General features: G+C 42.2%; 1 protein-coding gene across 11 annotated transcripts in view; it reads right to left on the reverse strand.

The window, feature by feature from the left end:
* Window positions 1-15,422, reverse strand: part of ACACA (acetyl-CoA carboxylase alpha) — a 277,027-nt gene that overhangs the window by 174,556 nt on the left and 87,049 nt on the right. For 10 of the 11 annotated variants that reach the window (XR_004972815.1, XM_036340342.1, XM_036340341.1 and 7 more), the window contains 7 exons: window positions 13,348-13,446; window positions 11,120-11,226; window positions 8,567-8,677; window positions 4,868-5,077; window positions 1,753-1,923; window positions 540-701; window positions 24-187 (listed from right to left, as the gene is read on the reverse strand). Coding sequence is in view for 10 of the 11 variants with exons in the window: in XM_036340342.1 (XP_036196235.1) it covers window positions 24-187; window positions 540-701; window positions 1,753-1,923; window positions 4,868-5,077; window positions 8,567-8,677; window positions 11,120-11,226; window positions 13,348-13,446 (1,024 nt within the window). In the remaining variant the exon portion in view is untranslated. Of the gene's footprint in view, window positions 1-23; window positions 188-539; window positions 702-1,752; window positions 1,924-4,867; window positions 5,078-8,566; window positions 8,678-11,119; window positions 11,227-13,347; window positions 13,447-15,422 lie in introns of those variants that run through there. The other variant, XM_036340351.1, reaches the window with a different exon arrangement.

Here is a 15,422-nt window from a genome sequence, read left to right on the forward strand (position 1 = left end):
CAATCAAATGCTATTGTACTCACGAAATTGCTTCCTCTCTGTTTTCTCCCCAGGAAAAGCAGTGACCAAACTGAGAATCAGCAAATTCATGAAGTCCCCCTGCAGCAGCAACACTGAAATAACCCCATACATTCTTATTGCTGCGGAAATTCAGTTCCTGAACTGTTCCTGAGCTGGGCTTAAAACCCTGTTAGAGAATGAAGAATGTGAGAGGCCATGTTATATTTCCAAGGAAGAGGACATTTATATATTTACTGTTTAGGCTCTGTGGTAATTGCACATAAAAGCAGAAATGATGCACAAAAATCATAAAGGCTTGAGAGCCAACGTCCAATGCTACTGAGGACTCTATAGTGACTATAGTAGGATGAAATGACCAGGGGAGCAGTGATCACTTCTTTGTCTGCTCTGATTAAACCTCTATAAATTCCCCCCTCCAGAGGAAGTCCCAAATATTTCAGAAGCATAGCCCTCAGGTACCATCTTCAACATTAAAGTTCACAGGGGGAAAAGTGTGAACCTTTTAAGTGATAGGTTACCTCATCTGGATTTTCACTAGTGATCCGAGCAGCAATAACGTGGCCTCTTGGGCAAGGAACATGAGCAGAATTTTCAAAATCAATGGGAGCATCACCCCAGGGAGATACCCCATACATCATACGAATATCCTTGATTCTGTACAGAGGGATCCCCATGGCAATCTGAAAGGTAATAAAACACATATCACTCATTTTTCACAGTTACTTTCCTTAAAATGTGGAGGCTATAGATTACTTGTAAGATTTTTCATTTTAGTAACCACCACCTAAAACATTCTATTTTTATAACCTGTATTCTAAAATCAACAAAGAAGAAACTCTAAGTTACTTAAAACAAAGTATGTCACTACAGACGTTGCTAAATATTCTCCACTTTACTAAAAAAGTCCCCAAGTTCCTAACGCAATAGACATGAGTTTCTATTATTTTTCCATCAATGGATTAGAATAAAAATATCCAAAGGAAGTGTCAATATCAGTGGCTATCCAAGTTTAGACAGCTAAAAAGTCCATCTCATAATTATCCCCATAAACCATTGTAATAAATAAATAAATAAATAAATCTTTAGTCCTTAATGGGAACTCAGAAGGGGTTTCCAATATGGGCAAAGAATATGTTAGATACAAATACTATCAAACTTCATCATTAGCTAATACTGCTTCCCATAACATTTGTTTTCTGAGCTGAATGGATAAAATAATACTGACAGCTAGCACTTTAAACATTATAAAAACAAATGGGTGCTGCCACACTGTTGCCCAGAAAACCCCCGACCACCACTCTGATGTAGAACTGCTTCAATACAGAGCACTAGTCAAAGAAGTACAGGCCAATTACAAAGTTGTAAAGTTTTCTATAATTAAAACAATTAAGTAAAGCATTTTTTTTAAGTTTCTTTCTAAAATGACAGCTTTTACCAGATGTGTCTGGCTAGAAAATATAAGGTGCTCTACCTCCAGGGAGCACACTCGTGCCATTACCTTCCCCCCACCTCCCCCCACCGGCACGTATCTAAAAAAATAAAGTACAATAATATTCCTAGATTTGTACCACATGAGGAAAACCAACCCACACATCACAACCCATATAGCATGAACATTAGATGAGACTCGGTTAGGAGGCACTCTTCTCTTATCAGACACAGGCTAAACCAGTTTTTCAGGCATCTGACATTTTCTAGGCAACTCTTGGAGCCACGATCAGGGTGACTCACCTGGAGTTGTGCTGCAGGGAGATTGACATCAGCCACCATCTCTGTACAAGGGTGCTCCACCTGTAGCCGAGGGTTTAGTTCCAAAAAGTAGAAGCTGCCATCCTGGCTGTAGAGGTATTCCACAGTCCCTGCACTCACATAGCCAACCATTTTGGCAAGTTTCACCGCACACTCAAAGAAGAAAGATGGGAAGACATGAGTACCTCATCTTGTCCAGCGGGTGGACTACTGCTTATCTATATAGCCTCTCCCTGACTCAAATATCTAGTGTTTATAAGAGCCATCAAAGGCTTTTAGACACATTAGAGCCGCGGTCATCAACCTTCCGGACCTCACGGACCACCGGTTGGCGACCACTGCATTAGAGTGAATTTCACCCTCTGGTTATTACAGAAAATCCTGGACATGGATGACAAACTCAATTCAAAGTTGAAGGAAAACAGTGCTTTTCATCATTTGGGATCACAGGCAACCTCACCCTATAGATACATGCAGGAAAAACAACAGTGTGGCAGATTTTTCACTATGCCCTGGTTTCTAGTATTCCTAACATTCTTCCTAAAACATGGTTGCCCAGCTATTGATGAGGTTTCTCAACCTCTCTTACACCTAGGGACTAAGTTTTGACCAAAGTAATGTCATCCTTGGTGAGTGATATACCTAATTCCTGAATCATGTTTTAAAAAGGAAGTGCTTGTTCTCTATTCTGGCTATTCCACTTCCATGGACTGAAACATTGTCACGACAGTACATGAGCTCACCTCAACTTATGATGGAAAGAAAAAAATAAACTTCTAACTCATCTGGGTTGCATATTTTGGATCTCTTTATTACAACAGCTTAACATGCACCCTAATTACTACAGAAATGATTACGTTCAGGTAGAATCCTGCTATTTAAAAATATTTAAATGTGTTGTTGGCTTAGCAACAACACATAGGGTAATGGGTAGCTATAGCACAGATATTTCAGACTGAAAGCTGGTGGCCTCCTGGTTAGGCATAACAAAACATTTGGTAAGTGGTGTCCTACAATAACTTCCAAGGTGGACAACACCCCAACTAAGCCCTAAGAAAAATAGAAAGCCAGAATGTGAAAAATTCAACTACTTTTGTATCCCCAAACCAGAAAATAGATTTTCACCCTAAAGCGCCAGTGTCAAAGTTCAAATAAAAGAGAAAAAGTTACTGTATCTAAAAATTTTGGGTGTGGTTACTCCTACCTGAAGCTGGCTGAAGAGAATCGTCCAGAAACTTACTAAGTTTTAAAGGGATTGTAATTCTAAACAAACCACAAACCTGGCCTTCAAGAACCTGTGACTGATAATTGGAATAAACTTTGTGGCCCCAATCCTGCCCCAGCAGGAAGTGAGCCATGAAAGCTCTGCCAAAGGAAGTACAGTCTCCAAAGCCCAGTCACAGAGAAAACAACACAAGGAATAACTTTCCAGAGAACAAAGCCAGGTGCCTTAAGGGAGGACAGCCAAGGGATTTGCTTTGAGACCAGAGCCAGGGGCATCCAGAGAGCTAATGAGGTATTATTATTCCACTACATGGCAGGAATTCATCAAAATTCCTGCCTAGAAGGATCTGATAACTGCTATGGATCAATGATTACTATATATTTTCACTCCTTTTTCCAAATGGGAGTTTATCCTGTTTCTATTCCACCATTGTATACTGGGTACATGGCGAAAAGCCACTTGTACATTTAATGGAGAGTTTCAGAGAGCTTGGACTTTGAGCTGTCTTCTTTGGAGAAAAGGCTAAGTATGTTCTAAAAATGAGAAAAAGGGTATGAAAGGATAATGGGTAGCCAGAGGATCAGACTAAGGCACAGATTATTAACTGCCCTCCAGTAATTTTCTCCCTCATCCATTTAAGTAATAAAATCTCCTAAATTGCAACTAGGAATATGGCCACCCAGTTGATGACTACAATTCCTAACATCCCTTATAGCTATGTGTGATTGTATAACTGAATTTTGTACAATGGAATGTGAGCAGAAGTAATTGGTGGGACTTCTAGATCATATTTTTATATGCTTGCCCTCCGTTGTCTTCTTCCCTCCTCCCCAGGCTACAATGTTGGACATACTCTTGTGAGCTAGCTTAATCATGAAGATGATGACACCCTAGGGCAAGGGTGGGCAAACTTTTTTGGGAAAAGGTCAGATAACAATTATTTTCAGCTTTGTGGGCCATATAGTCTCTGTCACAACTACTCAACTCTGTCACTGCAGTGATAAAGCAACCTAGATAATACATAAATTAGTATGGCTATATTCCAATAAAATTTTCCTTGCAAAAGCAGGTGGCAGGTTGGATTTGTCTTGCGAACTCTAGTTTGCTGATCCCTCTCCTAGTGAATGGCAGAGCAATAAACCTAGGTCTCTGGCCCCAGCTCATCTAGAACTAAGATGACAAAGAAATAGAACTTATACCTTGTTTAAGCCACAGTATTTTGAGATCCTCTTACACCAGTTAAATAATGTGTCTTAACATGTACATGCATACACACACACACACACCAGGATAAACTTTCATATATTTAGCTTGTTTGGAATTCAGGAGAAAAAAGATAAAAATATATCTCCAATAAGATGAAGATTGAGTTCCAGTTCCAGAAATTAGACCCCTAAACTATAACTATTTCCAAGGGACCCTGCAAGACTGCTGAGAGATTCTTTTCTATACAAAAATATAGAATATATAAACTTTAAAGATACTTAGAGGACCTTTAAAGAAAAAATGAATTTGAATAAACTTGTCTCAGGACTCAACAATAATCAGTTTAAAAAAGGGACTGCTTATCATGAGCTTGTTAAAAAAATCAAATGATAAGATTAAAAATCCCAAAACATTTCTCTTCTTTATTCCTACTCAAAATAGTACACTGATTTTTTTTTTCCAAAAGGGTTAACTAATTTAGAGCTTGAAATGTTCATTGGCAGCTTTCCTAGAGTAAGACAGAAGAATTATTTTTATTGGAAAAAAATATCTTATCAATTATCCAGAATCCATGCAAGAAATTCTACTATTCTCAGATTGATAGACGAATTGAATGAGTATAGTTCTGTGTGAGAAAACACAAATTAGACTTTTTCACATGAATACCTGTTCCATATGTTCGAATACTGCTGGAGTAGCAATAGCAGCAGGTGCCTCTTCAATAATCTTCTGATGCCTACGCTGTACAGAGCAATCACGACCAAACAAAGAGATAGCATTGCCATACTGATCTGCTAATATCTGCACCTCCAGATGACGAGATTGTTTGGCTAGTCTCATCACAAATATAGGAGATCCGGGGACTTCAGCTTGAACCTGTATTAGAAAAGAAAAGAAAACAATTTTTTAGTGGTGATCATTTTTTTTCTATCCTGATAAATTGCTTCAGTTTCAAAGGCAGATGCCTAGAAGTGTCAGGGACCACATTAATCAGTAGGGAAACAAAAATGAATAAACTAAAGTTTGTGTCCTCATCTTTTCAAGAGCCTGCATTCTTAGTTATATGATCAACTAGAGGCCTGGTGCACGAATTCGTGCATGGGTGGGGTCCAGAGGCCCAGCAGGCGGTGGAGAGAAGGTATGTGGGAGGGTGGCCAGCGGCCCCACCCCCTATTGGGGTGGGAGGGCCCAATTGGGGGCAGGGCCGCCTGGGGAAGGGACCACAGGCCAGCCCCACCCCCTGGTCAAACTCCCAGTGGGTCAAAATCCCGCCCGAGGGGACAATTTACATATTAGCCTTTTATTATATAGCAGGGGTGGGCAACCTTTTTGTGAGTGCGTGCCAAAACCAGCAAAATCTCTGACTCAAAATTCTTCTGCATGCCAACCCTAATTTTTTGAGAACATGTTACGCCTACTTGATATCTCTTAAGGTGTATGTATGTGAAGAAACTTGAAAAAATAATAAAATTCATTCGAGACACAAACACAGTATATGATGATGAAAAATACATTTATTTATTTATACATGTACACTGATAGTCCAACAGAGAACTTTATGACTCCGTTTGATATTATCAGTGGGACTTTTGCTGCTGCATCACTGATGACAGAGATTTTACATCAGGTTTATATTTCATGACCTTCAGAGATATGCACGAGCTACTACTTTCATCCGTCAGGCTACTCCTATTATGAGACTTAACAAAATTCATCACTGAAAACAAAGATGCACAAGCGTATGTGGATGAAAACATGGAGAGTAACACTGTTGCAAAGTTTTTTAAACAGAAAAAATTTTCTGGAATGGCATTCCAAGTCCTCAATAGTTCGTTTTCGACACCATTGAAATTGCTCTTCCCCTCTCTGGTCAATCCATGTCTATAGTCTTTAAGATAATTTGTTATGTAAAATTATTTATTTATCTAAAATGCACCTACACTGAATTTATCTGAAAAATAAAAAAAGTCGATATTAAGAAAAAAATTGTAAATGGAAGATTATAAGAGAGGGTTTCGCATGCCAGCAAGTTACTGGTGTGCCATGTTTGGCACACGTGCCAGGGGTTGCCCACCCCTGTTATATAGGATATTAATTTTTAAATATGAAAACATATGAGCACCCCGTGTATTCAAGGGTAAAGAACAAAATATTTTGAAAACACACACAAAAATTCCACAAAAGGGCAAAGTACTACCATTAATTCCAAACAGCTAAACGTACAACTTGCTCCAGATTAGATGCTCTCTGGTTCACATTATAGAATATACAGTACTGTTGTAGTCAAAGACCTATCATCTGCAATTTTGAAGCATACTGTCACTGGATACAGAATTCTATACTGGCAATTATTTTCTTTCAATATTTAAAAGACATCCCAATATTTTCTGGCTTCTACTATTTCTACTGAGATGTTTGGTATCAATCTAATTGTTACTCCTTTGAAACTAATCTTTTTTTTCCAGCTGCTTTAAGATTATTTTTCATTCTCTCTTTTAGGTGGAATGAAGTGGCAGATTTGCTCAGATAAGCTTAATGTAGTTCTCTCTGTATTTGTCCTACAGGTCTCATAGTGTTTACTGAATCTGTGCTTAGTATCTTGTAATACTATCAACAATAAAAAATAAAAATAAGATATATATTTTTAATTAACATGCTTTTTCTTTTACTTCTAAGAGCAAAAGGCCTTTTCTTTAGACTCCATAAGGCACTGAAATACCTATGAAATTGGAATTATTATAGAAGGCATGTAAAGAAAAAGACAAGTAATATTCAAATTCTGACATTCAAAATAAGGTAATGTAGCAAAATATCTTTATCACCTTCTTTATTGAGTATATTAAATCGTGGGAGTCCCAGTTCATAGATTTTTTTTCTCTTTAGCCCATGATAAGAAAGCAATAAATTTGTTACTGAATGACTTTTTTTAAAAAAATAAAGAAAGAAGAAAAGAAGGAAAAATAAAAGGTGGCCAGGGAAAAATAAGAAAAAGTGGAGAGCCAGCAGAGGGGAAAGACCAGAATGTGTCCCAATTTGCCTTTTCGTGACACCTCTTTCTGGGTATTGATGGAGAAAAAAGAGTGAATCAATTATGTGAGGGTACCTCTGAGGACAGGGAAAAAGAGACTCCTATCTCCCAATTCTCTAAGATTCTGAAAAGAGAACATATCTTTGGCTTTCACAACCAACCTGTAGTTTTGCCACATCAAATTAGCTAATCAGATGGGTAGTCAGAAAGAGACCCTAGGTTAGCTTTTCTGAGCCATTCTCAGTTCTCACAGAACATGAGTCTGCCATAAGGTTCCTGTGCCCTGGTACAATGGCCATGCAGCACAGGCTAGGATATAGACTGCTGGGCCAGCAGGGTAGAAACTCAGGAACCCACAGTCACTTCAAATTAAAGTCAATCAGAGAGTCTGGGCCTGACCAAGCCCAGAGCATCCTGATCAGGAGTTAACCACACTATATACATTGTAACACCAGAAGAAGAGGAACACAAACATATAGAAAGGCATGGACTCTTCCTTTTCACAGAAAGTTCTATGAGCCACCATACAGGGAAAAGCTATCTGAAAAACTGATGCCTTTTATATAAGAGAGAATAACTCTATTTTGGGGACTTACAAATTCTAGCATGAGTTAAATCAAATATCACTGATATATTAGAGGCCCAGTGCACAAAAATTTGTGGCCTGGGGGGAGAGGGGGGGGGCGCGTGTCCCCTCAGTCCAGCCTGCGCCCATTTGCAGTCCAGGATCTCTTGGGGGGATGTCCACCTATCGACTTAGGCCCACTCCCCGGGGGATCAGGCCTACGCTTGCACTCAGACATCCTTCTGGCAGCCAGGGAGCCCTCAGGGGATGTCCGACTAAAGGCTTAGGCCCCCAAGGGAGCTGTGATGAGGAAGCTGGGGTGACAGAGGAGCCACCCTGTCCCGCCCAGCCACCCTGGGTCGGGTCGCACACGGGACGCCCAGGCAGGTCGGCTGATGGCTGCCGCCCCGCCTGGCCGACCCGGGTCGGGTCGCACACGGACGCCTGGGTGGGCCGGCCGATCGCTGCCACCCTGCCCGGCCGCCCCGGGTCGAAGATAGTAGGCCCGGATGAAAGCAGGGCAGGCGGGATGGCGCTGTCCCACCCCATCGCCCCGGGTGGCAAATAGCAGGCCCAGATGGCAGCGGGGCAGGTGGGATGGCGCTGACCCGCCCTGCCTGCAGTATGCAAATTAGCCGCCATCTTTGTTGGTGGTTAATTTGCATATCATGCTGATTAGCCCATGGGAGGCGTAGCGAAGGTACGGTCAATTACCATGTTTGTCTATTATTAGATAGGATGTTAATTCAAACAAAAACAACTTGTACTCTACCTGTCTGAAGAGGTTAGGGAAGTCATCTGCATTATTGACTTTTCTGATCCCCTTTCCTCCTCCTCCTTCTGAGGCCTTGATCATTACTGGATACCCAACTTCCTCTGCTGCCTTTCAGAAGAGAAAAATGGAATAAGAATGATATTAGTAGGGAAAAAGAAATTGGCATATTCTCCCTTTAAGAATGCTATTATTTAATAGCCTATATGTAGTAAAATAGAAAGATCTTGAAGATATACTATTATGTAAAAGAAGTAATAGGACAATATTTGTAATTCTCTTGGTTCAACCTTTATGTTTAAGTATGATTGCATATGCATTCATATACCCACATATTTTTTAATCCTCACCTGAGGATTTTATTAAATTTTAGAGAAAGAGGAAGGGAGAGAGAGAAACATTGATGTGAGAAACTTTCAATCAGCTAAGGCAAAAAGTAAAGTGGGGGAAAAGTTACCCAAAGGTTCAAAATAAACAAGTCATTCCTTTATCAAGACATTCCAATCTTTTAGGTTTAGTATAGCAATATCTAAACAGTGTGTCACCAGAAAAAAACACCATTTCAAATTTTAATTTGTGTCCCTAGATTAAGCATGAAAATCTTTCAATCATAGTCTCATCTTTTCTAAAATCCACTTAACTTTATTCACTTCTACTCTTATAAACAGTTAGTTTGATGAACTCAATCACTGAGTTACAAGGTTATAAGTGATCAAAGAGACAACCACAAATACAGAAAAGAGATAAAAGGTAGGATAGCCCACATAATGTCAGTACGTAAGAAGGTACCTTTAAAAATATATGCTCTAGGCCAGGGGTGGGCAAACATTTTGACTCGAGGGCCACAATGGGTTCTTAAACTGGACCGGAGGGCCGGAACAAAAGCATGGATGGAGTGCTTGTGTGAACTAATACATGTTAACACTGCTGCTGGTGAAGGAGCGGAGGGGAGAGCAAGAGAACCCTCTGCTCTTTCGGCTCCGCGGGCCAGATAGAACAGCCGAACGGGCCGGATCCGGCCCGCGGGCCGTAGTTTGCCCACGGCTGCTCTAGGCACAGGTCATACATTTTAAATGTTAGAAGAATCTTAATGCCATGAGGAAAACACTTATATACAATATTAAGAAAAAAACAAGCACTATTAAAATATATACAGCAAGACTTAATTTTATAATTATCAATCATTATGAAAATTTATTAATGAATATTATCATTATGAATCTATGAATAAAAAATGGCTTGAATAAAATAGCGGTGGTTTTATCATCTTTTATCTGGCTTTTCAAATTTTCTACCAGATAATTTTGTATTTATAATTATCACCAAAAAAAAAAAGAATTTTAATTGATAAGCCCACTAGCCAAGCTTCCACTCTTTTTGCAAATTACAGCAAACAGAATATAGCATTTGCAATTCAATTATAAATATTAATTCTTATTAAGGACATTACAGGATGCTTAATTTAAAATGTAAACAATATAGTAAAATTAGCTGAGCATTCAGTGTTCCTCTTGAATTTATAACATATAAGTCAAACATAGTAGTATGTTTTTCTAAAATACCCTCTTTCTTCATTACCTAGAGGCATACCTGACATTTCCAACTAGTTAAAAAGTGAAAAGGGAACAAACTGGAGAAAACTATAGAGGAAAGAAAGATTATGTTGAAGAAAGAATCTCCTTTTGCTTGAATTCATGTTTCTACATGGATGGACAATAATCATAGAGTAACACTTTTAAGCCTCTCTTGGTTCACTCCCTCACACCTCCCCAAGAGAAAAAGAGTAAATTTACCTGATTGGTCAGTTTGGAGAGAGGAACTGAGCATGCATAGCTCAGCCTCTTTCCCCTTTGGGATCAGTCCACTGCTCAGAACTTATGTTCTTTGTCAGCTCTGAGTCATACAAGCTGAATGGTAAAAGCTATGTTGTTGTAGAGGGAAGTCTGTGGTACCACCAGTAACTAGTGAGTGAGCCTGTTTAACTGACATTCAAGTTACAAATCTGATTGTTGCTACATACTTAAGCCATTTTCACCAACATCTCTCTATTCTTAATATAATAAAGAGCTAATATGCTAATTAGACCAGAAGGCAGAATGACCTTCTGGAACACCAGTGGGCAGGGCCGCGGGGCCATGGGGCCGCAGGGCCACGAGGCAGCTGGGGCTGCGAGGGCTGAGCCTCTTGCACAAATTTTGTGCATCGGGCCTCTAGTTCTTAATAAAGCTGACATGTTGATCTCTATCTGCCTGGCTCCTTGGTTCTGAACTCAAGCAGGGACAAAAGTGTATTATTTGTTGCCTCTCCTCTCCCACACACACACTAACTGATCTGACCACCTAAGAAGTGTTCCAAGTGAGAGAATTGCTTCAAAACTAATTTAAGTTGTTTTTTGTTATATGTAGGTCTCTTCTTCACTCTATAAACTATACCTCCTGATCTTACAAACCTAATGCCATCATAAGTCTATATCATGAACCAGGCTCCAGATCACGATATTTCTGATATAATTGGTCAGTTGAAATACATCACTTCCTAGAGTTAAAAACCTACCTTTAGCCCATCATCCACATCCTTCACATAGCCTTTTTCATAGAGTTCTTGGGGAACATTTAAGATACGTTTTGAAAAATCATTTTCTTGCCAGTCCACATGAAGACCTGCAATAACAACAGTGACTTAATGCAGCTATAAGAGCTTCTGTTCTTGTCAATTTTCTGTTATACCTTCTTTAAAATGATCTCACATTGGGGGTAGATGGGAGATAGAAGGATGCCAAAAAACCCTCATCAGTCCTTGAGTTAACGGTATTTACCTATAGCAGGACCTGGCAACTTGGGTTTCCAGTGTAAGCAGGATCTTACACTGGAAAAATCCAGGAGAGCTAACAGGAAGCAACGTATAAAAATACAAGGACATACAAGGAAAAAGAAAGAAAAAAAAAAGCATGTCAGGCTTCTCACAGCAATGCAGCAGGCAAAATACCTTCGATTTGTGTGTTCAGGCCTGCTCCAGGGCCAGAGGTCTGGGAAATAATTCAATCTTTATGAGCCCTTAGAAATGGAAATGGCAGTTTTATTGGCCTCAGCAGAGTCATGATTCCATGCTCCCTGAATGTCCCTGTACTTAGCCATAAGGGGAATGCTATAGCTTCTCCATTCAAACAAGAACAAATTCAACTTTTTATTTTAAACTCTTTGACCCAGCAGGTCTGGAGAGTATATTGCAATCCCCTGGAAAGCTAGAGTAACAAGAGTTCAAATCTGCTCAGCCTCAAGACAATGGTCACTCCCATTTGGAAGAGATTTTAGTGTATATCTGCCCCCTGTGCTTGAGTACTAAAAAAAGGGAAGTTCATATTCTTACCAGCTATTATAATTCACACTAGAGGCCCATTGCATGAAAATTCATGCACTGGAGGCGGGGGTCCCTCAGCCCGACCTGCCCCCTCTCACAGTCTGGGAGCCCTCAGGGGCGGGAGGCAACCCGGCCATGAGGGGAAGGCGACGCCCCCATCACACCTCTGCTGCTTACACCGCCAGCAGTGCAAGCCTCAATCAGCCCTGGTTACCTGAGCCTCAAGCAGCCCTGGGCGGCTGGGCAACCAACATCCAAGGCTTGCCTGCACCTTGGGCCAGTCCTGGGCGGCTGAGGGCAGGTCTGGCTGCACTGTGTGCCTGCCACCCCCTCCCCCACATCCCCCACCTCTAGGCTGGGCTAAAAGAGCTTTGGGATTCTGGCAGCAGGAGCAAGGAGTGGCCGGCCGCACTGCAGGCCTGCCACCCCCGGCGGGGCTGAAAGAATTGGGGGACCCTAACAGGGCTGAGGGGACTGGGCGCTGCCATCTTGTGGCTATGGGTGCTGCCATCTTTGGGATGGTGTGATGGTCAATTTGCATATTCCATCTTTATTAGATAGGATGGCACTCTGAGGAATTTGTCAAGAATAAATCCTTTTTAGCCCCAGTTGGTTTAGCTCAGTGGATAGAGCATCAGCCTATGGACTGAAGGGTCCCAGGTTCAATTGTGGTCAAGGGCACATGCCAGGGTTGCGGGCTCAATCCCCAATAGGGGGTGTGCAGGAGGCAGCCAATCAATGATTCTCTCTCATCATTGATGTTTCTCTCTCTCTCTCCCTCTCCCTTCCTCTCTGAAATCAATGAAAATATTTTTTTTTTATAAAGAATAAATCATTTTTAGAAAAATTTTATCCTTCTACATGCCTGGAAGAAAAGTTGACTATTGACCTCATTTTCTATATCAAAGGCAACTGAGGGGTTAAATGGTATTAAACAGGAAAAGCAAATCATCAATACATTGTGGGCTGACATAAAAAAAACAAAATAAACAAACCTACTGGTAGGCAAATATTTAAGAGGTGGGTTTGAGTGTTCTTAGTGATCCAGGTCACTTCCCAGGCCAGTTCAAAGGCCTAATTCTGCCTACAAAGTCCATCTCTGAGAAATATTCTAGCCTACCCAGAGATTATCTGAATCCACAGAACCATGAGTTCTCCCAGAGTTTCTCCAAATTAAATCCCAAGATCGCTCAAATACTAGTTTAGCATCTAGTATACCTGGTACAAAATTTATATTCCTAAGACATGATAAAATCACAGGTGTATTAATTAAGTGTGGAGATACAAGATACCATTATCAATCTGGATTCTATTTATCAAATATCCCAACATTTCAAATAAACTTAAGCCCTAAGACAAAGTCCCAAATATCCTACTGAATGAACTTTTATGCACTTCAAGACACAAACAAGAAAGTTTCTTACCACTGCCACTCCAGGGAAGAGTTGGGATACCTGCAGTTTGTGCCACTATGGAAGATGCAATCTTATCCCCCAAAGCCCACATGGCCTGGCTTGGAGGACCTAAAAAATAAAACAAGAAAAGAGCTTGACTATAACATTTTGGCCTCATTTCTATCACATATATGTCTTCTATAAAATTATTTTGGTATTTTTCTTGTCTCCCCTACATATCATGGAGATCATAAACTTGATTAAGGGGATTACTATGTTTTAACTCATCTTTGTACACTTTATAGATCTTGATGTAGTAAGCTTTAAATATACAATGAGAGCTCTATATGCTAAATTCCTGACCAATCTCCCATTTTATTATCCTTTATGATTCAACTTTACCAGATTAATAAAGTCTTTTTTTTTTAACCAATATCCTACATTAAGTTTTGGTGTTCAAGTCTGAAATATATATATTATTCCTTCCTTGGTCTTAGGATAACCAAAAAAGGAAGATTTAACTTTAATAGGGTTTACAAAGCATACTCATCATTGTGGAATGTCTCCGAGACAGAGAAAGAAATACTTTGAGCCATATAACCTCTATTTCTCTCTCTGCCATAGGAGAGCAGAAAAGACAGAAGACAGAGCTCGCAGGACTATATCTACACTAATAAAAGAGAAACATGGTAACTGGCATACGACCGCTACCCTTTTCATTGGCTAATCAGCAAGATATGCAAATTAACTGCCAGCCAAGATGGCGGCCGGCAGCCAGGCAGCTTGAAACTAACATGAGGCTTGGTTGCCTCAGTGACGGAGGAAACCAACGTTCCCCGCCTGCCGCTGCAGGCCTCTGAGCCTGCAGTTTGAAACATTTTAACAAATACCGCCAGACTTCAGCCAGCAGATTCACAACATTGTATGCAAAGGCCAGAAACCTACTTTCAGGAGCGGAGGCCTAAGAGCTGGAGCCAAGCCTCAAGCTAAAGCTGGCCCAGAATAAAAAAAAAAAAGGAAAAAAGGAGCGTTTGGGAGTTCAGTCACCCCCAGCCTGAAAACAGCCCTCAGCCCCTCACCCAGACTTGCCAGGCACCCCAGTGGGGACCCCCACCCTGAAGGGTGTGTGACCAGCTGCAAACAGCCATCATCCCCTCATCCAGGCTGGCCAGGCACCCCAGTGGGGACCCCCACCCTGATCCAGGACACCCTTCAGGGCAAACGAGCTGGCCCCGACCCGTGCACCAGGCCTCTACCCTATATAGTAAAAGGGTAATATGCCTCCCAGCACCGGGATCAGCGGAGCCGCGAGGTCTCCCGGAACCGGGATCAGCATGACAGGGGGCAGCGCCCAAACACCCTGATCGGCCTGCAGCTCTGTGTGTGACAGGGGGCGGGGCCACAAACCCCCCCCCCCCCCAGGCCCTGTTGTGTGTGTGACGGGGTAGAGCCATAACCTCCCCATCAGCCCTGCCCTGAGTGTGAGAGTGGCGGCGCCCCAACCCCCTGATCGGCCCTGCTCTGTGGGTGATAGAGGGCGGTGCCCCAACACACCCCCCCGCCCCCCCACGGGCCCTGCTCTGTGTGTGATGGGGTAGAGCCATAACCTCCCCATCAGCCCTGCCCTGAGTGTGACAGTGGCGGCGCCCCAATCCCCTGATTGGCCCTGCTCTGTGGGTGATAGAGGGCGGCGCCCCAACCCACTGATCCACCCTGCTCTGTGTGTGACAGGGGACGGTGCCCCAACTCCCCTATCGGACCTACTCTGTGAGTGACGGGGGAGCTCCTCAACCCCGATGGGCCCTGCTCTGTGCATGACAGGAGGGAGCTCCCCAACCCCCTGATGGGCATTGCTCTGTGCATGACAGGATACGGAGCCCCAACCCCCCTGATGGGCCCTGCTCTGTGTGTGACAGGGGGCAGTGCCTCAACCCCCGGATTGGCCCTGCTCTGTGCGTGACAGGGGGTCGCGCCGCAACCTCCCCATCAACCCTGCCTTGAGTGTGACAGGGGGTGGTGCCCCAACCCCCCAATCGGCCCTGCTCTGAGCCTGACCAGGGGCTGCACCTAGGGATTGGGCCTGCCCTCTGCCACCCGGGAGCAGG

This window comes from Myotis myotis, unplaced genomic scaffold (assembly GCF_014108235.1).
Source record: "Myotis myotis isolate mMyoMyo1 unplaced genomic scaffold, mMyoMyo1.p scaffold_m19_p_17, whole genome shotgun sequence".
In the NCBI taxonomy this organism is placed as follows: Eukaryota; Metazoa; Chordata; class Mammalia; order Chiroptera; family Vespertilionidae; genus Myotis; species Myotis myotis.